This window comes from Cyanistes caeruleus, chromosome 2 (genome assembly GCF_971803275.1).
Source record: "Cyanistes caeruleus chromosome 2, bCyaCae1.hap1.1, whole genome shotgun sequence".
NCBI lineage: Eukaryota > Metazoa > Chordata > Aves > Passeriformes > Paridae > Cyanistes > Cyanistes caeruleus.
In genome coordinates this window covers 81,708,178-81,730,405 of record NC_141702.1, presented here as the reverse complement: position 1 = coordinate 81,730,405, position 22,228 = coordinate 81,708,178, and the positions used below count along the sequence as shown (strand labels likewise).

At 36.1% G+C, this 22,228-nt stretch overlaps 1 protein-coding gene across 50 annotated transcripts in view; it reads right to left on the bottom strand.

Moving 5' to 3' along the window:
- The window catches only part of CEP170 (centrosomal protein 170), a 95,990-nt gene that overhangs the window by 62,343 nt on the left and 11,419 nt on the right, over positions 1–22,228 (bottom strand). For 46 of the 50 annotated variants that reach the window (XM_086878181.1, XM_086878202.1, XM_086878187.1 and 43 more), the window contains 3 exons: positions 8,505–8,650; positions 4,016–4,105; positions 273–351 (listed from right to left, as the gene is read on the bottom strand). In XM_086878181.1, the coding sequence (XP_086734307.1) occupies positions 273–351; positions 4,016–4,105; positions 8,505–8,609 (274 nt within the window). In that variant the 5' untranslated portion in view covers positions 8,610–8,650. Of the gene's footprint in view, positions 1–272; positions 352–4,015; positions 4,106–8,504; positions 8,651–11,216; positions 11,326–11,529; positions 11,650–22,228 lie in introns of all 50 variants that reach the window. The other 4 variants (XM_086878182.1, XM_086878195.1, XM_086878193.1 and 1 more) reach the window with 2 other exon arrangements.

The window sequence follows — 22,228 nt, the reverse complement described above, 5'->3', positions numbered from 1 at the left end:
CAAATATTTATGTATTTGCCTCAAAGAAAAGTAGTACTTTTGAGCAACACAAAAGATACACATTACGTTCTAAACCGTAAGTGGAAGTTAAGGTTTCTTGCAGTGAGAGACAATGAAATGTACTTTATCAGTACCTCAGACCAAGGTAGAATATCCTAAACCCTGAGATTTTCGCTAATATAGGCATTTTTGCAGCAATGAGAACACTTAACACAACCATACTTCTAACAAGACAAGTGTGTCCCAACACTGTATTTTTATGACAAGGATATCATATCCAAATCTCAATTTATCTTCTAACTTCAAAGTGATGTATGTCTGTTCTGGAATCCTCACATCATTCACAAATGTCTGCAGAAACAAATGAGGACAGAAAGAAATACCATTAAATTACAAAACAATAAAATTAAATAATTTAAATAATTTAAATAATTTTGTCAGAAAGTCTTCAGTACTACAAATTTTCTATGGATTTTTTTCATCAAATTTTGGTGATTCACAAGGAAACTATAAGCTCAAATTGCTAGCTGTTTAATAAACAGGAAGGTAAAGAAAAATAGGAAGGTTAAACACCAGTTGATAACCAAGTTGCACACTGGCCTTGAAAAATTCCTTGCATATTTAATCTTGTTAGCAATATTAATGGATTGTTGATTAAAGTTCCCTTGAATTAGCACCTCCATTTACTATTTTTCTTGTAATTTGCTTTTTCAATCCAAGTTAACCGCCGGAACTGATTTATCAGCATATTCGTACAGCACTTAGCATTAGATATGAGAGTTCAGAGGCAGCTTATTTCTAACCATTGTTATAAATGGAAAATATGGACCAAGTTAGTGCATTTGAGGAACACCAAAAATCAGTGGTAAGAATTCAGTATATTGCAGCCCTACAGGATCATTCTACCTCTAACTTAAAACTTCTACAACATGTACATGTTTCTAAAGAAAGAAACAGTTGAAATATACCATTTTATAAGTGCCTTGAAGTTGGAAAAACTTGAATAATTAAATAAGTCAAAAATCTGAATATTCAAATGGTTGTGTTGCTCATGAATCTAGTATTAAATGAACTGTGGTTAGAGAGAAACAATCTCCTTCCCCATAATAGTAAGAGGATCTTCCATTTAATTTTCTTTTCCTAAAGGAAAATAATGTTTATTTCATTATTTAAAAAATTGTTTATCTGCTTTGTAGAAAGTACCTTCCATGGGAAATAAGAATAAAACTACATCTATTTACAGGTTTGTAAGCATGAAACTCTCAGTAATGTTTCAGGCAAATTTGTTTCCCTTTAACATTTTGAGAGTTCAGGGCAAAAACCTCTGTGAAGACTATCCTCAAAGCCCTCTGAATTCTACTGAACCAACAGGATTCAGGCCACTTTGCAGACATGTATGTATATATGAATGTACACATTTTTCTTCCCAAGTCAGAATTCTGAAATTCATGTGCATGCACAGCATACACAATGCAGAAAGCTCCAAAGGCTGTGTGTGCAGTCTACTGACAGCCTCATGTTCATGACTAAAGTGACAGCATAAAACAACCAAGGTTTAGTTACTTTGCAACTGGGACTTTAAAATCTCATCACATGCTTTGGGACGCAAGACAAAGCTAACTTGAAAAAGCCACTTACTATGTAAATAAAGAATCCTTTGCCCCTTTAGATCATTCCCATTCACATGATTTCTAAAGTTTATTCTTCAAATAGTGAGAGTCAACTGTCTTTAAGCCTTCATAAAGTTTGCTACACTTTTCACAACCCAGTCCTGAAATATCAGTGTAAAAGGACTTTGCAATTCTGTAAATATCCCTGAGAAGAACGTTATTCAACAAAGCCATAGATTATTAATACTTCTTCTGGTATGTTTTTGACTTCACGAGTCAAAAGAGAAAGTTGAATTCTACTGATACTAGGGAAATAGTAATTACATACTAGCAATTGCACATGTTTACTTCAGAAAAAAGAAATGCCTTTATTTTTTTTTGTATAGGAAAAAAAGAAAGAAAAACAGGACTGTCCAGAATGAGTCACAACAGACTATCAGAAATAAAATTTTACTTCATGTAAAACTGATTAAAATTTACTTTTGCTTTTTTTCCCAAATCTAGATGTCCGGGATAAAGACTTCTAGATTTAGAAGTCCAGGAAAAAGACTCCTGTAACCTTTTCACTGAACTGACTGTAAATCAACCATATATATAAGAATATTCAGGCATTAGGGCATCAGGTGCAATTACAGTTCAGCTTGTGAGATTATAACACTCATAACTCAAAACCAAAGTATTGGAATTAGCCATCTCCCCTTAAACTCTGATCTTGAGTGGTTGAAGTACATTACACCAGTAGCTTTGCATACCAGGAGAAGTATGTATCTGTTCTCAAAAGAGATGGGACCAACTGGAGAGATGCAAAACAAATCTTTTGACGATGTATGCAAAATAAGAAAGGGTAGAAGCTGCTGAAGCACTAGAAGAGGCACTCGGTAGCTAGGGACTGAGGCACTTGGTGTTCTCAGTGGAAACAGCGGCTAGACTAGAAGAATTATTACCTAGTTCACCATATGGTACTGAGGCATTGTTCTGCCACACAATTAAGTATGGCATTACAATCATAATGTGTTTTCTCCATTAACCTGAAACCAGGCAATCAGATGTATGGAAGAAAAGCACAGTGGGAAAGTGATAGTAAGGAAAACATTGTGAAGACAAAGAGCAAGGACTGAACTCCTGAGACTTAATATTCCTTGTCCCAAAACAGTGGGAAGAAAAAAGTTTCTTTGATGTCTCTGAGTAAACAGCTCTAAAGCAACTGAAGCTTCACCTCAAACCTGAGAATTAATTAGATCAAGTGAAGCAAGTCACTGAAAGCTCTTTATCAGAGGCAAAAAAGGAGTTGAATGAAGGCCTTTTAACATATATTTCTACTAAATTCCAGTTTTGTGACAAGGGAAGGAAAATCTGAAGGTATGCCCACTGACTATAGGAGTTACAGAGCTAGGGAATAAAATCAAATGTCTCAGCAAAAAAATTCTATGTGCTGAACTTATTTTTCATCACTGCCTTGAAACAGCACACCGACTTGGAAAATACAGAGATATATTAAATATTTAAGGACCAAAGTCCTTGTATGTCTACAGCTGTTCAAAGGATATAGCCATTTAGTGGTTTCAAGTGGAGTTGAAACTCTTTCTTTGGAAGGATGAGTTAGTTTCCTTAAAATACAGAAAAGCTAATAGAGACAGTGACAGCTTTATTTCTAAATGCACTTCAAGATCAAAAGGCAGTAACTTGGAAGTTCTTCTTCATCTTCTATTTATTTAAGCACTTGACAAAACTATTCACTATCAGTAGCTTTTTAAGTATTATTCACATAAGCAGTCACAGATGAACTCATGATTTTATTCTGTACATATTCATGCCAGAACCAAACATTTAAAGCTATAAAATAGCAACCATAACCAGTGCAAATGCACAATTCATACAGAAACATTATGACAAAGTTACTATGTTTTTAATAATTTGGTATAATATAAAAAACTTTTATAAAAAGTTTATGCTTAGCTAGATTTCTGAATATGCAATTCCTAGAAAAGCCTTAGAACATAAAATGTCATAAGAAACTACTTTTCCAATAACTTTGGATTTTTTCTGTATTAGTTTGCAATTCCTTCACACAAATTATTCATAGAGATTTTAATAAAAATTATTCTGAAAACCTAAATGCAAGTATATTATCAGTTAAATACATTTTCATACAACATGGCTATTGCATAATTATGTTCTGAGCTTTTCCTACTGCAAAGACCCTCTTATTACTGTAATTCATCACAGCACTTTAAAAACATGCAGTGGAAAACCCCTGCAAAGGCTACACTTTCTTTTTGAATGTTCCCCCATTTCCAGTCTTGCATCAAAAAGGTATTCATGTACAATTAATAATGCCTCGAAGAAATCCCAAAACAAAGATACAGAACACTATGGGGAACTATCTATTTCTGATGTTAACTTACCCCATTCAAGCTGCCCAAATCCTTCACCAAGTGCTCATCTGTAGAGGCATCATAGTTGAGTACAGCATGTTGCTTGTCCACACTCCGTGACTAAAATATATTAAATAAAATAAGGTATTTGAAAACCACATTAAGTGGTTATGGGTATTTCTTAGAGCAGTGTGATTATTTTCTTTCTAATTGCACATTTATTCAAATTATATAAAAAAGATAATTATATAAAAAAGTCCCACATATGAAAAAGACAATCTCTAACCCAACTCAAGGTACCCCATAGCAGAATCTTAAAATTATAAAAAATAAATATTTTCTTAATGTTTCCTTAAATATGCTAAGTCAGATCCAGATATATCTTACCCAAAAGTTTGGTTTTTTTCAGTCCACTCTAGCATCATTGATGCTTAATCTAGTATCATGAACTTCACTTTATTTCTTACTCTCTCTCTCTCCCCCATTAATTACATCATCTTTCAAAACATGACAATGATTTTGGGGTGTTGCTGCTCTCTCTCAAAACACACCATTTCCAGTCACACATCTGGGATAATTACCACAGTAGGCAAGCATTCAAAGTGTTTCTCCTTGATCTCAATTTCCTGAACCAATTAGCTAGAGCTCTTCGCTAAATGTCTGTGCAGTTCCTGAATTACTATTCATCAGTTCTGACTTTCTCAGTCCTTCTTTAAGCACTTCAGTATCCATTTATTTATTTAATGAATTCTTTATTTCACATCCAAACGTCACCACACAGATGAGAAACAATCCTTGCTACTATTTCATCCAAGAACAGCAGTTCCCTAACAGCCAAACCCCTCTTTCAGCACTCACTCCTGCCAAGTGTTTGCAGCCTGAGGTGCTGATGGCAAGCAAGAGAGGTGGGGCTGGGTGTGTCTCCTTCATGCATGCATATGGTCAGCACCTGGACATCTTCAAGAGTTCCCAAGGGAATGGAGGCCACAGCTCATCTTCTCCATCAGCCCACACTCAACCTTATGTTTGCCAGTAATTTTGCTAGTGCACTGTCACAACATGACTGCATAGTGGCAAACTCCTTCCACCAGCATTCTTCCTAATTTCAGGTTTGCATCTTCTATCCTTGCTACACAAGTCATTTTTCAGGACTGTATTGCACAGAGAATGGTACACTTCTGTCTGAGAGTTCCGTGACTTCTGTGTACCAGCATATGTGGTCTGTCAGTTCTACAAGTCCTGCCCTACTAAGTGCACTGGCCAGTTCAAGGCATCAGCACACACAGCTAGTATTCCTAAGGAAAGGTTTTCTCTTATTGCAATCCCATAGATATCATCTCACATCTTCTCCATTTCTTGAGCCTTGCTACTATTATTTTCCTTATTTTCAATTTACTTTCTGATTTTTCCTTTCCACTTAATCTTATGACTGCTTTGCTTTCTCCCCAAAGAAGTGAGATCAGTGTTCTTTAGCTTATACTTACTGTTTTATTTTTAGACTTCTTATTTTGCTCTTCATTTTTGAGGGGTATAATGGGAGGGGCCAGATCAAAGTGGAGAATAAGGAAGAGACAGACAAATGAATAAGTTTCCTGCCAATATAAACTGCACTAATATAGTACATCAGTTAAGCGTTTTTAATGGCAGATGAAGACACAGGAACACGGTTCATTTTCTATTAACTTAGTAACCTTCCAAGTGAAAGCAATCTCAATACAATGAAATTCATTGATGTGCATCTTCTGCTGAGCCTACAATAGCAAGCACTGATTACATTTTTCTGCACTCAAGTGGAACCACCATACCAAGACTTACCCGATTTCTACCTAAGCTATTGAAAAAAATTCTCAATGTTGTTATTTAAATACATACTGTATTAGTAAAAAATTATTTAATTATTTTTATGCGCTACATCCTATTAAAAATAAGTTAAACCAGAAAGGACATGAAAAGATCCTCAAAGCTTTATGATACTGTGTCGCATCATCTGAAATGCTAAGATTGATTACTCAAGTCTGTGCCTTTTACAGACACACTTGAAATTCTGCAGAAGATTGTAGTTCTCCTCAGGTTCAGATTACTTGCATATAATTAGACTTTTTATTAATTTCAGCTGATCTTTACAGGTGCAAAGACTGTGCAAGTCTTTTGAATGCCTTTTTTCCTTTGGCTTTGTTATTGCAGCCTTCCATTCAAGCTTAAGGGCTTTTAAAATTCCTTCTTGTAATACTGCCTGGCTGGCAGCTAAACGCCACACAGCTGCTCGCTCACCCTCCACTGCCCCAGCGGGATGTGGGATAGAACAGGAAGAGCAAAAGGAAAGAACTCATGAGTCAAGTTTCAGCAGCAAAGAAGAAGGAAGAAGAAGTAAAACAAATCAAGTGATGAGAAGGCAATCACTTCCCACCTCCCACAAGCAGCCCAATGCCCAGACAGCCTTTGAGCAGTGGGTATCTTCCCAAAAGCCCCTCCCCCAGTTTTCATTGCCAAGCATAACACATTTTATGTCACAGAGTCAGTTTGGGCCAGCTGTCCTGGTTGTGTTCCCTCTTCACATTTTGTGCACACTCCCAGTTGTCAAGATTCAAAAAAATTTCTAACCATAAAGGTGGAAAAAGGGGAAAATGCAGTATTTATCCACAAACAGGCTGATGCAATAGAGCAGCTAACTAAACAGGAAGACTTCACATTATATTTGAACATATTTACAAAAAAAAGGAAAATCCATATTCCCAGATGCAAACAAAACCTCTTAGAACAAGAGTGTTAGGTAGAGATCTGAGGTCTATCAAGCATGAAACAAGAGTCAAAATTCTTTTCATTAAGGCCTTTATAACATGTTTTTTGTCAAGCAATTATGAATAAAAGCATTAATTCTGCTTTCTTATCATGCATTGTCCACATGCTTTGCAGTGAGAGAAAAACTAAGTTGTCAAGAGTGGAAAGGACGGTCTTGCACAAAGAGCTATACATATAGAACAAGAACACATTATTAGCTTCTCTATTGGTGGGTTCCTCCCCCTGCAGCACTATGTGGTGTTACAGTCATGCTGGCATGTAGACCTAACATAGCAGCAGGCTAAAAAGAATATTCTTGAAAATCACAAGGCCCCTTGATGTTGTTCACTAACTCTGAAGTAAATACACAACAAATAATGTTTGTATATATGTCATATCTATTCATAGTATTAATCAAGAGGCAGCTGCCTTTGAAGGTGAAGGTTTGTAACAAAAAGAATAAATGCTTCACTTTCAGGACTGACCTACTATGGATGGCATAGCAGAGAAGAAAGAAGACACTCCCATATTTACAGAAAACAGTCCTCTAAAACAAGTTATTAGTAAAATAAAAGCATTTTTGGATTATAACCTACTGGGCAGGAACCAGTGTGGTGGGGCTTTTTGATAGCTTTTCTTTTGCTGTTGTTTCATCTGTGTGCATGTTGTTTGGGGTTTTTCAAATACTTCCCACATAAATTACCAAGACATCATTCCATCTGCTGTTAAAAAGAAATTAAAGAGTATTTTCAGCTGCTTTCTAACATCACCAATAAAGTATCTGAATGCCTTCTGAGACTGAGAGCCAAATGTAGTTTACTAGAGATACGACGTTCTGAGTAATAAATGTAGGATTGCATCTCTAAGCACTTCATTTGCAAGTAAGATTCTAATTTGGCCAATAATGGCTGCATATACAACTTTTGGGAACAAAAACTCCAAAACATTTTGTTGAATGGTAGGAAGGGTTTAGAATATTAATTTTGAAGTTCAATCTTCTTAACAGCTCTACAGTAAATGACCAAAAATTTAGAAAGAAACTCCCAAAATACTACCATTAGTTGTTAAAAAAAAAAATTAGAAAAAGACAGCTCAGAGGACTACAGCTTTGACAGGGCAAAGTGCATGCAATATGGCTACATAACCACACAGTTACACACATCTAAGAGTCCACAGAGTGATCCTCAAAGTTGAGGAAGTTACTGAAGGATGGAGCTATTTTGACTTGTATATTTTCAATTCTATTCAAACTGAGTCATTCAACTTCCTCAAAAGATAGAGAAATACTCTTGTCTACTAATTTCATTTTCCTTTGTACAACACAATCAGGGCATGGGGAGAGAGTTACATCAAATCATGTGACTAAATTGGATTACAAGCTGCCAAAAAAAGAAGGCTCCTTTCAAAAGCATCTAGCTCTCTTAACATTATCACATTTTATGGAACACAGTCTACTTACTTTACTGTATCATATACTGTTGTCATATTACAAAATTTATTTCATCTTCTATCCTTGCATTCTGCATTTGACTTATACTAAGAAAATGTGATTCTCTGTACTTAAGCAGTAACTGCATGATTGACAGCAATACATTTAAACTATTTTTTTCCCCCTAAGGACACAAAAAATTCTTCAAAACTACTGCTCTCCCAGCATCTGGGGAATTTATTTTTCAAAAGGAATGCATGAAGCTGGTGCATTAAGTTCACAATTTGAGGAGCTGCACATGGAAGGTATTACCTGTAACATCAGCTCACAGTCATCTCTTCCAACAAAAATCATTTCTCGTGGCAGCCTATGTCGGGTGCCTCCACTGCTCACCAAAAACCAGGATGTTAAGCTCATTTTCTGCTTAGCTGATAAATCCTTGGCAAAGCTACGTCATCCTGCAGTGAGAAAGAAAGAGAGACAGAGAAATTCATTTTAGTTATTTTTAGCTACAGTTTCTGCTCAGCCAACACTGTGAGCAGAATACAAAAAGCCTCTGAAAATACAGCATTCTCAATAGCATGTACTGAATCCAACAACCACAGGAAGCGACAGGCTTCAGATTTACATACTCTTGGGCTATTCCTCATGCAACCAGGCAGATTTAACTGGTAACCCGCAAAAGGAGCAAGCAGCTAGCTAATGCCAAAGTTGTCAAGTTGTCAGAAAGCTTTTAGCATTTGACCACTTATTATCAAGATAATTAGTACAATAATGCTTCACTAGCACAACCAATAAATAAACAATGTAGCAAACATTCACAAAATATGGCAAGTAATTTGAACTGTCATTACATTTTCCTGTGAAAAAGAATTACCTTGTCTGATTTTAAGCTCAAGTCCTCTGTACAGCACCAAATCAAAGGAGCTATAAGTTAATGGAACTTTTGCTTCTTAATCTTAGCTTTTCATGATAAAACATGTATATTGGAAATTTAACAGTGTGCATTTAATATTGCAAACAAAGCAGAGCAAAATGAAAAAATTGAAAGTTATCTGTAAGTATTAAATCCAAAAGAAGTATTCCTACAGAACTTTACCTTTATCAATAAAAGGTTCAACATATTCCATAAAACAGAAGAAAAAAACCCATAGCTATTTAAAGTATCATAAAACTGGATAAAATTATTCACAGAAAACTTCTTCACATAATATGACTCGAAATTGGACAAAAATATGGCTAAATTTCTCTGCAGAGGAATTCAATGGCTAACAGTTGAAAAAAGCTTTATGAGAATTCCAAATCTCTCTTAAAGAAAATGCAAGCCAAAGCAATTATTTCATTCATTCACAACTGCACTGTATTCATTAAAAGAGAAGCTAAAGAAAATCAAAAACAACCAGCCAACTTTTCTCTCTGTACCAAATAGCAGGCATTTCTCTTCACTTCTATTTATATGTCAATTAGTGAATTTCTGCAAGGTTAGCAAATGTACTGTAAGTAGACATAAGTCTGTAGTGGACTAGAGCATACTCTTGAATGATACCAAGAATTCAGTGAGGTCCTCCGAAGGAGGGCTAACATGGAAACACCAAATAAAATGACAATGCAAGCACTATGCCATCAGACAAACTACAATCAAGGAGACACCATAAATCACTAAACATATAAAGATAACAAAGCTTAAGTCAAAACTGCATGTGACATGACAAAGAAGATTTTTACAGAAGAGCTAGTCAAAAGCATCCCATTTCAGTGGCAGAATGCACCAGCAGAGCTCTCAATTGTTTAAAAAAATGTAATGCAATTCACATGGAGGAATTTAGAATGACTTCATGTGCTAAAGAGCTATTGAATAAAGAAGTAAATATGTTTTGCAGCAGTATTCTATAGCAATACTTACAATAAAATTATTTTTCCACAGCTGTATCACAACACATTCAAGTGAAAGTATGTACACTTAATGTTATCTGACTCAACAGAAGTAATACAGCATCTCTAATATATTTTTCCTAGAAACTAAAAAGATTTAAAAATACATCATGACATCTACATAATAACGTGCTGAAATAAAATTTAAAGTGATGTAGTTAGTTAAATATGTGTTTTAATAATTAAAATGGATTATTCAGCACCTTTGAAGGAACTTAATATTTTTATTTTCAATTTAATCTAGTTTAAAATTACAAGATAAACTGGGTCAATCAAATGACATTTTTCAGTTCCCTTTAAGAGAGAAAAAGGAAGTGTCACAAATGGCCAGCCCACATTAAAGCTTTTAACAAGTAAATTAACTGGATGTTTGACAGCAAGCATGCTGATCAGTATCAAAGCTCCTCATTCTGTTTATATTTTGCTACCTTTTAAAATATCCCATCTGTTTATCAAAATTACATTTGCACCATTTGGCCTTCCTGCTCCAATTGGAAATTCATATGAAATGAATTATATATATATGAAATATATCCAAGATGATATAGAAAAAATTAGAAAATTGGAAAAATTTCTTAGTAAGAACCAGGTTGTAGTTTACACAGGTACCCTGACTGTAAAAGAGAAAAACTATTTTTATTTACAAAACAGACAAGTAGGTCAGGAAAAAAACCAATGCTCCAAACTTCCTGCAAATGATAAAGCCTGACAACAAACAGATCAAATTAAGCTACCTGAAACAATTTTTAAAAATGTATTATACAAAGGACTCGCTGCCACACAGCTTGGCGGCACGTTTGTAGTTAAAAGTCCATCACCAGTTCTATCAAACTTAATAATGTTGTTCTTTTGAAACAGTTGTTGTCTCAACTGCAAGAAACCATCAACCTAGATACATATTTTATTTTAAAGTATTCTACAGAATAAACCAATGTCTTTGATCAGGGCTGTGCTGGAATCTGCATAGCAAAACTGGCTAAAAACAGGATCCAGCAGCAATAGTTGCTATATATCACAACAAAAAAAGTGCATTAAAAACTGGATATGGAACTGCACAATTATTAGTAATATAGACAGTATGTGGACACTTACACTGGACCCCAAAAACTTCATGAAAGCTTGCAATATTTTGAATACACTGCTGTCTCAAGTACTCTGGCTGTAGTTCTGAACAGTACAAGGATGAAAGACACTTCACTGCCTAGGAGATACCAAGTTAAATTACTATATGACAGGTGCAAAATCATCACAAGAAATGGCTCTTTACAGAGTGTAAATTTAGGTCATGATAATTCTTGCAATGAAATGTTATGGATACTAAAAGGTTACACAGGGTTCAAAAAGAAATTTTTTTCTTTCATGAATGGTTATTATCAATCCTGTTACATGCACTGACGCCACTTACAGCTCAGGAATTTTGAGGGGCTGGAAGGATGCTCTAGTGAGGTTTCACTGTCCTACCCCAACACCTCTCTTCTTTACCTAGCCTTTCTTCATCCATGACAGGATATCATCCCAGATGGACCTGGTAAAAGTATAATACAGACTATACTTTTCAGACAAAGTATTTACCAAAAATATTTCTACCCTAGAAAAAAAGAATTTTAAATGCTTTATTGAAGCATTTGGTTTTATTAGTATTTCTTAAAATGGCAGTATTTTGTTGGAGTCTTTAACCAAACTAGCAAACATTTCATCAAGACTATCATTCAAAGCTTCATTCCAGATACCTGCAAGTCAGTGGCTGAGACATCTATGGCAGCTGCAAAATATCTCTTTGTCTGCAGAAGAAACAGCATTTTACGGTGAAGGACTAAAACTTTCAAAAGGCAGTAACTAGCGTGTCGGAATGAATATGTGGGTAATAAGTCATTTGAAACAGATGATCCAGCAACAGGGAAATTGGCTGCATCATCTGTGTAAATATACTTCACTCCTAAGAACTAAGATCCTGTATTATGCAGCCAAAAGATGGGTGTAACCAGTTTCAAATGTCTAAAGAAACACTGCCAAGATTAGTTTTGATACAGACATGTTATTGCAAATAAAAATCCTTAATAATCTCAAATTTGAGCATTTTACAATCTACATTTTTGTACTTGCCTGTAACTGAAAACAGCTCCAGTTAAAGTTAGCTAACTGTAGGATTGAGGCAACAATCCTACAGAGAAACAAAAAGCCATGCTTAAAATTTAAATTAAGCCTAATATATGTCTGAAATTCCAACTTTTAAGTACTGTAGTCCTCCACATTAGGACTGAAAATAGTGTAATTTTAATGGTATACAATTATCCTATTACTGTACAACAAATTATACTTGTGAGTATTTTAAAGCAACATTAAAAAAAGCCCTGCACCAAACTGAGACACAGTACTGACAATGCCAGAAGCCCTGTTTTGCCCATTATTTGCCCTTACAAGTTCCTGTTTCCAGCTGCTAAAGTATTTGCTAAAATTAAGTTGACCTTCTCATAAAGTTGAATAGGAAATTTGGGGAAATTTCTGAAGAAATGACTGTAATATTTCTAAAACAAGGTTAGAGCAGAATATCCTATGTCACTACCTTTAAAAAAATATTAGCTGTACCTCATAAGTCCAAGTTGTTATTGAAATACGGAAGGAGGCCTGAGTATCAGTTTGTACCTTGTATTACTGCTCTTGTACAAACCCATCCAAATGGACAAAAGCAAGAGACCTTTGAAAACCTTCCTCGTGTATATTCATTCAACAAGGACAAGGATAAATTCTCTCAATACATCTGTCTACACAGAGGTACTTAAATAAATTTGTGGAGCATGCTGTTTTAATATTAGAGTACCAGTTAGAACCTAAAATAAGGCATCTTTTTCACAGACACAGAAGAGACCACCACACAAGACACTCGAACTGGACCTAGACAGATTCTGGAATCAGGACTCAAGAAAGGTAAAAGTCAGAAGTCAGCCATGACAAGGGATAAATCACAAATGAGAGCAGTGATAGAGCCAATAATGACTGGAGAAGAACTGAAGTTAAAGCTGGTAACTAAATCACAAAGAAATGCTTTCAGCAAACAACACCCACTGGAGAAGTACCTCCCATGACTCCGTTATTGACTAATTGATGTAATAAAAAATAGCAATGCCAGCAGTTCTAACTTTGACTGTAATGGAAAAATCTATGCCAAAGAAAGAAAAGACCAAACTGAAGGTAACTTCAACCCTGAGAAGATTATTGTGTCCATATAATTGATACTATAAAGAAATCTATAAAGATAATTGATTTAAACCTAGGAAGTTTTAAGTGGTAAACAGCACAGTAATATTGTCTACTCTGTATAACCCTCTGAAGTGGGGTAGTGTAGCAGACAAAGTGTTCCATGGGCAATCATAATTAACCTACTTACATACATGCATTAGAAAACAACCTTTAACTACATCACCACATATTTTAATCAGGACTCTACCGTACTCAGGTTAAAACAAAGAGCTTAACTGTCAGTTAATCAGTGTTCTTTTTCCTGTACTCATCATTTGATTAGCCTGTGCCTTATTTACTGCACATCACTAAAAACCTTTCCTGAATTATTAACTTCCTCCTGACTTCATCTGCCATGCTCAACACCACCACATGAGAAATTCATTAACACTTACAATAAAACCTCCACAAGTAGCTGTAGAGAGGATTTCATGTAAATGGGAAACTGTAGAGAGCTTTTTTTTTAACACTGAAACATCATAGTCTTGAATATTTAAGTTCCAAACTCCTCAGCATTTCATTTTAAAGTACTTAGTTTCACACAATATACTGGTTTTCAAATGGCCTCATTTATTTCTATCTCTGAACACCTGACTCTTTAGCAAAGTGAACTTAAAGCCCACACACAGGGTGGCTAGAAAATTTATGACCACTTTTCCAAAGTAAAGGAAATGGCTCATCTGCCATCATAGGGACTATAAAAACAGAAAAATAAGTCATGGTCTAGGATGGTTTCTGAATGTTTAGTCATGAAGCTCATGAAACTATCCCTGGTGCTTTCATAATTCTCTGATTCCTTCACTGCTCACATTGCTGTTGTCCCAAAAAGGGAGACAGAGGGCTGCACAGACAACAGCCTCCTGACTGAACCTATTCTTTCTCACCACAGTATTGTATAATGTTGCTCCTCAAAACTCTTAAATAAATAAACACCCATCTAAATTTATATGGCTTAGGCTAATGATCAATAAAAATATTTTTTAAAGTATTTATGGACCTTTTTTACACTCAAGTTTACTTCACAAGTGTTGGCCTTAAAGGTTAATCAGAATATTCCTTTAAAAGGCTGTTAAAATAAAAGGAAAAGGAAGCATAAATAAGGTAATTTATGATTGAAACCATTTAAATTCTTCATGAAAATGAGAAGATGAACTCATATACTTAGGAAAAATGACCAAAAATTTCTACATTTTCAGCAATTGAACAAGCTAGTATTATTATTTTCAAATACTTTGCTGACTGGAAAATTCACCTGAACACATTCCTCTTAGAAACATTCAAATGCTACATACAGCCCTGAACATGAAACTTTTTCCATTCTCATTCATATAAAGAAATACTGATATTAGTTGTAAATTTCATTAAAATGTTATAAAATTACTGGACAAGAGTAGAACTTGATGGCAAGCACACAAATAGGTAAAGTGGAAGAAAACAGGTAACTCAAGTGAAACAAGAGGGACTTACCCCTTCAATTTAACTTCCTTTTGCTCAAATGGGGAACGGGAATGAGATTAGGCTAACTGCCCTTATCACTAAACCAAAACATCTCATAAAAATCTCAGTCCTCCTTGGTCTGTTGGCTTCTCTCCTAAAATTACTAAGATGTAACTGACAGGGCTTGGAATGATACCCCTGAGTGTTCTGCTTCTGACCTGTTTCACCTCACCTCAAATATTTGAATTTGGCCACAATTTCTTGAAAAACAGATTTAAAAAACATACTGAAACCTTACACTATGTCTGAAAGATGTAATTTCCAGAGTGGACTGAAAGATGTAGCCATGACAAAATTTTGCAGTACAGGAGAAATACTGAGAGCAAAGAAACCTTAATCACTACTCTGCAATACACTCTTTTACCTTCTTTGCCCTCCATGCTTTCAATCTTGTGGTTGATGTTCTTCTACAGAGAGATGGAGGAGGAAAGAAGGTAAAATAAAAATATGTAAATCTTCTTGAATCTTATATCTGAAAAATACCCAGAGCTTTTGTTTATAGACAGAGAACATCTGCTACATCCACTACTATAAAAGAAAGATTTTTCTAAAAGCTATTTTAAGCTTAAGAAGAAAAAAAATAGATATAACTGACAGATGAGAAACAAAAAAAGAAAGCAAGAAACTGCCTTTATAAAGCATCAGGACATCAAGCTCAGTAATGCCCCTTATTTCTTTAATTAGTACACTCCTATATAGGTAGATATGCACATTACCTATACTGCCTACCATAAAAGAGTAAAACAACAAGAGTTACAGAGTTGTACCAAATCTATAAAGCAACAGTAGTGTATTTCTCAGGCAGTGTGTGACTAGGAGAGAAAGGAAAAGGGAGCAGGGGAGAAGGGGGAGGTGGGGAGACACACCTACAGCTTTACAATAGTGCGACAGGCTGGCCCTAGCCTAGATCGGCTGCAGACTCCCCAGCAGCATTGGAGGGAAGAAGCATTTCCTCCTCATATTTTAATAATAAAAAGAATTTTTTTTAAAATAGCCTTCCACCTGTGAATATTACTAAGCATCAAGAGAGATTTTCCTCCTGCATTGAAGGAGTTTGAGATCTCTACAGAAGGGACCCAAATACTCTTCTTGCCCTACAGGTCACCCCATGGATCTGACAGAATAAAGACAAGAAAGCAGCTCAAGAGGTTGTTGCCCTCTGTCAGGCAGTGAATCTGTCCTGTAACACTGCTGCATCTCTGGGACTGCGCAAGCATCCTCTGGTCCAGGTCAGAATTAGATCCATGTCTATTTTACTGCCATGACACACAGGAATAGTTGTCAGAACAGCAACTGAAATAGACTTCTTTTTCTGCCAACAGTGCAGCTGCAGTCGAAGTTGCTTTGGAGTTTTGATTGTGAGGGACAGTGACTTAAAGACCTTATCCTACTCTGTTTTTTATATAATAATGACTAAAAAAATGAATCCTGAGATCACGCAGTTTGCTATTACACCAGTATCAACATACAAATACTGCAAAGGGCTGTTTGAAACATAAGGCTTACCTGATGGCTATCAGTCATTTGAGTGTCACAGTATGCAAAAAGATCCTGTCCAGTGACAATTACCTGCTGCTATTATTTCATGCAGGTACCAGTCATATAGCCAGGAGCAAACTGAATACCAAGGATTACAGAGCAGTGATAAAGCACTCCGGAACACAGGCAGTTTTCACATCAATCTTCTCAGTTAAAGGGAAGGGTTTGAAAGGGCCAGTCGAATCTGGAGAATCAATAAATGGTTACAGGACAGTGCCACACACAGAGGTTTGGCTACTGAGATCATGGGCCTCACTTTGAAAAACCTAGTCTGCCGGGGAACTGCTGGGGTTTATCTCTCAGAGAAGGGGAAGAGTATCTTTGGACAAAGATTTACTAAGCTGGTGAAGAGGCCTTTGAACTACAGTTGCCAAGAAGGCATCAGAGAGATGAGGTAGGATGGCTTCTATGACTGGAGTGCTGGAATGGAAAGATACATGGTCTTCGAGAATGATAGGCAAGGCAGAAAGCAGGGGGTATCACCTTCCATATCAGTAACCAGCATGGAGCTCCACCTGGGGATGGATGAGGAGCTGATTGAGAACTTACGGATCAGGATTAAAAGTAGGGCAGGGACAGGTGTCATTACAGGGGGTCTGCTTCACCTGTAAGACTGAGCAGATAAGGCCCTCAATGGACAGACAGGAGTGTCCTAACAATTCACAAGTCCAGGTCCTCACAGAGGACTTCAACTACCCCAGTATCTGTTGGAGGATTAACACAACAGAGTATAAGCAGCGCAGGAAGTTCCTGGAATGCATTGATCATAACTTCATTCTGCAAGTGCTGGAGGAGCCAACAAAAAGGGGCTTTTGTCCACAAGAGACCTTGTTCTCACCAACAAGGAGAGGCTGACGGGAAGTATGAAGCTCAAGAACAGCCTTGGCTACAGTGACTCTATGGAGGAGTTTGAGATCCTTAGGTAAGTAAGGATCCTTAAGTAAGGACAGAAAGCTCACTGCCTTGGACTTCAGGAAAGCAGATTTTGGCCTCTTCAGGGATCTTCAGTCTCTTCCTTAGACTAGGATATAGCCCGGAAGAGAAGAGGGGTTCAAGAAAGCTTATTAATATTCAAGGATCACCTCTTCCAAGTTCAGAAGAGATGCATCCCAACAGAGAGGAAGCTGGGCAGATTTGCCAGGAGACCTGCATAGATGAAAAGTAGTTTATGGACAAACTCAAACTCACTCAAAAAATAAGCCTACAGAGTACTGACAAGGACAAGTAGCTTGGCAGAAATACCATATGAACAGTCATGGATTGAGCGAGGAAAACTAATAGAATAATCTGGCCAGCAATACCAAGGGCAACAAGAAAAGTTTCTTTGGATATGTTGAGAGTAAAGAAATACTACAGAAAAAGTTGGCCCTCTCCAGAAGGAAAAGAGTGACCTAGTTACCTGGGATATGGAGAATGCTGAGGCACTCAGCCACTTTTTAGCCCTCTTCACCAGCAAAAGTTCCAACCACACTGCCCAAGTCACAGTAGACAAAGGTAGGGACTGGGAGAATGAAGAACCATCCACTGTATCAGGGTCAAGACCACCAAAAGAACCTGAAGGTGCACAAGTCCATTGGATCTGATGAGAGACATGCAGGTTCAGAGGAAACCGGTAGGTGAAGTGGCTAAGCCACTATCCCCCACACCGAAAAAAAATTGTGAAGCTATTAAGAGGGAAAAGAAACAACATATCACAATCCCAAGTAGAAGCTAAGAGATCAAATTGTATTAAGAACAGCAGAGTGAAACAAAGTCCTATACCAACTTGACACAAAATAAAATACTGGGTTATCTGTACAGAGAGCATTGGAAAACAAGCAAATCCTTAAAAAGCTGATCTGAAAACTTTGCTTAGCACTGGTATTGTACATTAATACAGTCTTACACAACAATCATAAGCCTTTTTATATATGTATTTTTTTCATAGTAATGAGAAGTACCTGAAGATTTAATTTTTTTTCCTTTTAAGTTATCCTATCTAAACATTAAAACCTACTCCATTACTGGGCACTAGGATAAAGTCATTAAGACTTAAAAGAATGATCCTGTTTTATTTTTTGATACCAGATGATAATGACATTCTGCATTTATTAAAGAAACAGCTCATTTTGCTTTCCTAATCTTTACAATCATGAACAAAAAATCATTTCTTGAGAATGTACTTCTCTGCAGCCTCCCAAAACTGAACAGCAATACTTTTCAAAGTTTTCAAATACTTTTCAAAGCTGCTTTCAATAAACAGCTAAAATAAAGGCTAATAACTGCTTATAAGAGTAGCTTAATTTATGTTCAAACAATCAAGTGTTCAATTTTGTCCATCACTCTCATTCAGATTAAGGAATTGCATAAAAGAAATGATTTTTAAAATTCCTTATTTCAAATGGTCAAAAGAGGTCATCTCTGGAGAGATTAGCATACCAAGTATGCTAATAAAACGGTACATACGATAAGTAGCCTTTAGAAATTATTGTGGCAAGCCAGCCAAAGAAATAATAACCAGATCATCTTCAACAAAAAGCTCCCTGTGATAAAAGCTACTAAAATCCCTCCCTTCCCTCTATTCCATATCACACTACACTATTGCTGAGATAAGCAAACAGGAAAATAAATAAATAAACAAATACAAATTGGGCATTGCACTCGGACAGAATGCAATCTTAAAAGAAGCAGTCAAGTCCTCCTCTTCCACTTCCTGTTCTCAGTGCCTCGCTTGTGGCCTATTTCAAGTGATTTTGTAGGCTGTGTGTTTGAGGCTGCGTGTGTAGGATGAGGTGGTTTTATTTGCATTGGCCAAGTACTGACCACAGCCCTGAACACTACTGAAAAAACAAACAGCATTTTGCAAACAAAACTAAACCTCTTAACCTCCCAAGGGTGGTGATTTCACTTTCCCCAAAATTGTGAAATATATGGGGTTTAGCTTGTGACTCAAGATACTTAGTAAGACTAAATTACATTCAAGGCAATGTAAATCTTTTCTTCCTTCATACTAGGAATTATTTATTTTGTGGGTATGAAGATAAGTTTACTTTCTTAGTAAAGAAAAGGACATATTAATATAAAATATGTAGATTCATATCTACTTTTCTCCTTTCAATTCCATTTTATTTCTTGACACAATGTACACAGAACGTGAAAGTGGAAGTGACAGAGGACACATCTTGATATCAGTGTTACTGATCTCCACATCCATTCACAGCAATACAGATACATAACTTCGAAAAGTCATTCAATTATTATTATTGCTATATCTCCCTTGTAACATGAATTTATGGAACATTTATCATGCTCCACACAAAATTTTTGATACATTCTATCCTCTCCCTTATGGAATGCTTTGGTGTTTTTACAATTAGTCTCAACAGCCAAGTCCACAGATGTATTTTTCTTGGAAATACACTGAGTTGTTTGTTCCAAGATCAGTAACACAAGCCCTACATTAAAAAAAAAAAAAAAAATTAAAAAAAATTTTCAAAAAAATTGGATGAACTTATTTTACAAAGTAAGGCAAAAGCTCAAACTTTTGCCTTAAAGTTGCAAGAGATGTTTGCTCTAGGCAATCTTCACTGTATGAAGAGAGGGAGAGTGTGCATGCATGCACAAACCATAAAAATAATTCTGTGCCATAATTATGCTGAGCTACATAGGTATTCTATGAAGTAATTCACATCAGGACAAAATCAAAATTATTTAAAAATTAGCATGGTAGCTCCGATGTAAAGAGATCAGGTTTTTTTCAGCGTTTTTCAATATCAGATAAAAATATTCACCTTGATTTTTAGATCTTTTCCTGATGGGAAGTCTTCTTCCTGGAGATTCATATAAAAACTGAGTAGAACAAGGCTTAAAATGCCTTACATTTTTATTACTTGTTTGGTTCTTCAAACAGAAGCCAAATAGTTAAAAAGAAATCTAATCTTGCAGTTTGGAATATGGTATTTCTTTAATGTTTGTGTCCTCCTATCTCTCTCCTTCCCATGAAATGAAACTGAGAGGTACCAAATTTAACAAACACTTCCTCAACGTATGATCATATAAGAACAGCTGTCAAAATGACAGATATTAAGCAAGAAAGAAAGCAGGATAAGATTTGCACTAATACTAAGAATATCCACAGTTTTAATTATCAATTCTACTTATTGCAAAAAATTTTAAACCCATCTGTAATTAGTACCTAGTAAATGGCTTCCCCATAGAGAAGCTATTCCACATCTGCTCGTGGTGCCTATTCACTCCAACAAAGAGGAATACAGCTACTAGGATGGTAAGTCTTAGTTTCTTCAATTGTCTCTTATTTACTAAATGTGATGGAACAATTATGAGTGAATTATCAAAATAAACTTTCAGAATTAACACATAGAGTGCATATAGAGTTCAACCTTTTTATGCAAAACTTGTTTGAGCAGGTAGACTACAACCCCTCAACAAAATCACAATCAGAAGTTCTCACTGCTAAGTAAGCAGACTATTTTCACGTGGACTTTGTAAGCTTTATAAACTGGTTTAACAATGACTGGGGATTTAAACTTGATTCAGGACACTAGCATATATTTTTCAGAATGCTACAACAAAAATCTGATTAATTTCAGAATAGTTGGAGACCACTGGAAAATGCTTTTATTAGTATCATACTACAAATATTCTTAAAGGCTATTAAATGAATGAAAGTGTGTCTTTCAATGGACAGGAATCTGGAATTCAAGTCATTCTATGGGAGGAAATCTATATAGATTTTCCATTGTAAGTTCAATTATTTTTTTGCCTAAAAAAAGAAATAGGAAGACATATGAAAGGGAAGGCTGAATGGGAACACCTCCAAACTACACATACTTCTCCAGGCACCAAACCAAACAGGAGTAAGTGGTATTGTAACCCTATCCACAAAAAGGGATCAAGTCATGCTTTTTGTTTGTACTCCAGTGAACAAGTTTGAAGGCTTGGATTTTGATTACTCTAAGAAATACCCACAGTTACTATGAAAGTTACTCATTTTATGTCTTCAACAAAAAGATTAGATTCAAACTCAGTTAAAGCTCAGCTGCATAAAAGCTATGTTAAGCTTTTTTACTGACCATGCTTCTGCAGTACAGAAATAATCTTCTGGTTTACCCAAAATATTTTACAACATTTTAAGATGGAACTAAACATGGACAAGCACATAAGAAGCTGATTACGACATATAATTATGAATTCCATTTTTAAAGGCTGAAACAATTTACATCCTGTATTCATTAAATTATGTTTTGTAGAATATACGATTTAGAGTAGGTCATCTGGTCCAACCTCCCTGCTCAAGCAGGGTCATCCTAAAGCACATGGCACAGGATTGTCATGCCAGTACTTGAGTACCTCCAGTGATGGATACTCCATAACCTCTCCAGGCAATCTGCTCCAGTGTGAAGCACCTGCACAGTGAAGAAATCCTTCCTCATGTTCAGGTGGCAGTTCCAGTGCATCAGGGTTTTTTTAAAAATGTATTCTCCTTCTACCACACAGCTGGCAATTAAAACTCTTACTGAAACCATTTTTAGTTACCTGAGGAAATAAGGCTTAAGCAAACATTTAGTTTCCACCAATCGTTCCTCCCAACAGCGAGCTTTAGAGAGCTGGAGATTTCAGTTACAAAGCTCCTAAAAGTTTCAGGAAAATGGAGAGCTGAGCAGAACGTGCTCAAAAGAACAAGCCCATTGTCCCACTAGAAACAGTGTGCTACAAGTTTGACCATTCCCAGCTCCTTACAGCCTGCTGGCTGACCTGTGCTCACGTGGCTCCTTTGCACTCTCACTGCCTTTGAAGGGCATTTGCCACTCAAGTTGTTTTCCCCACAGAAC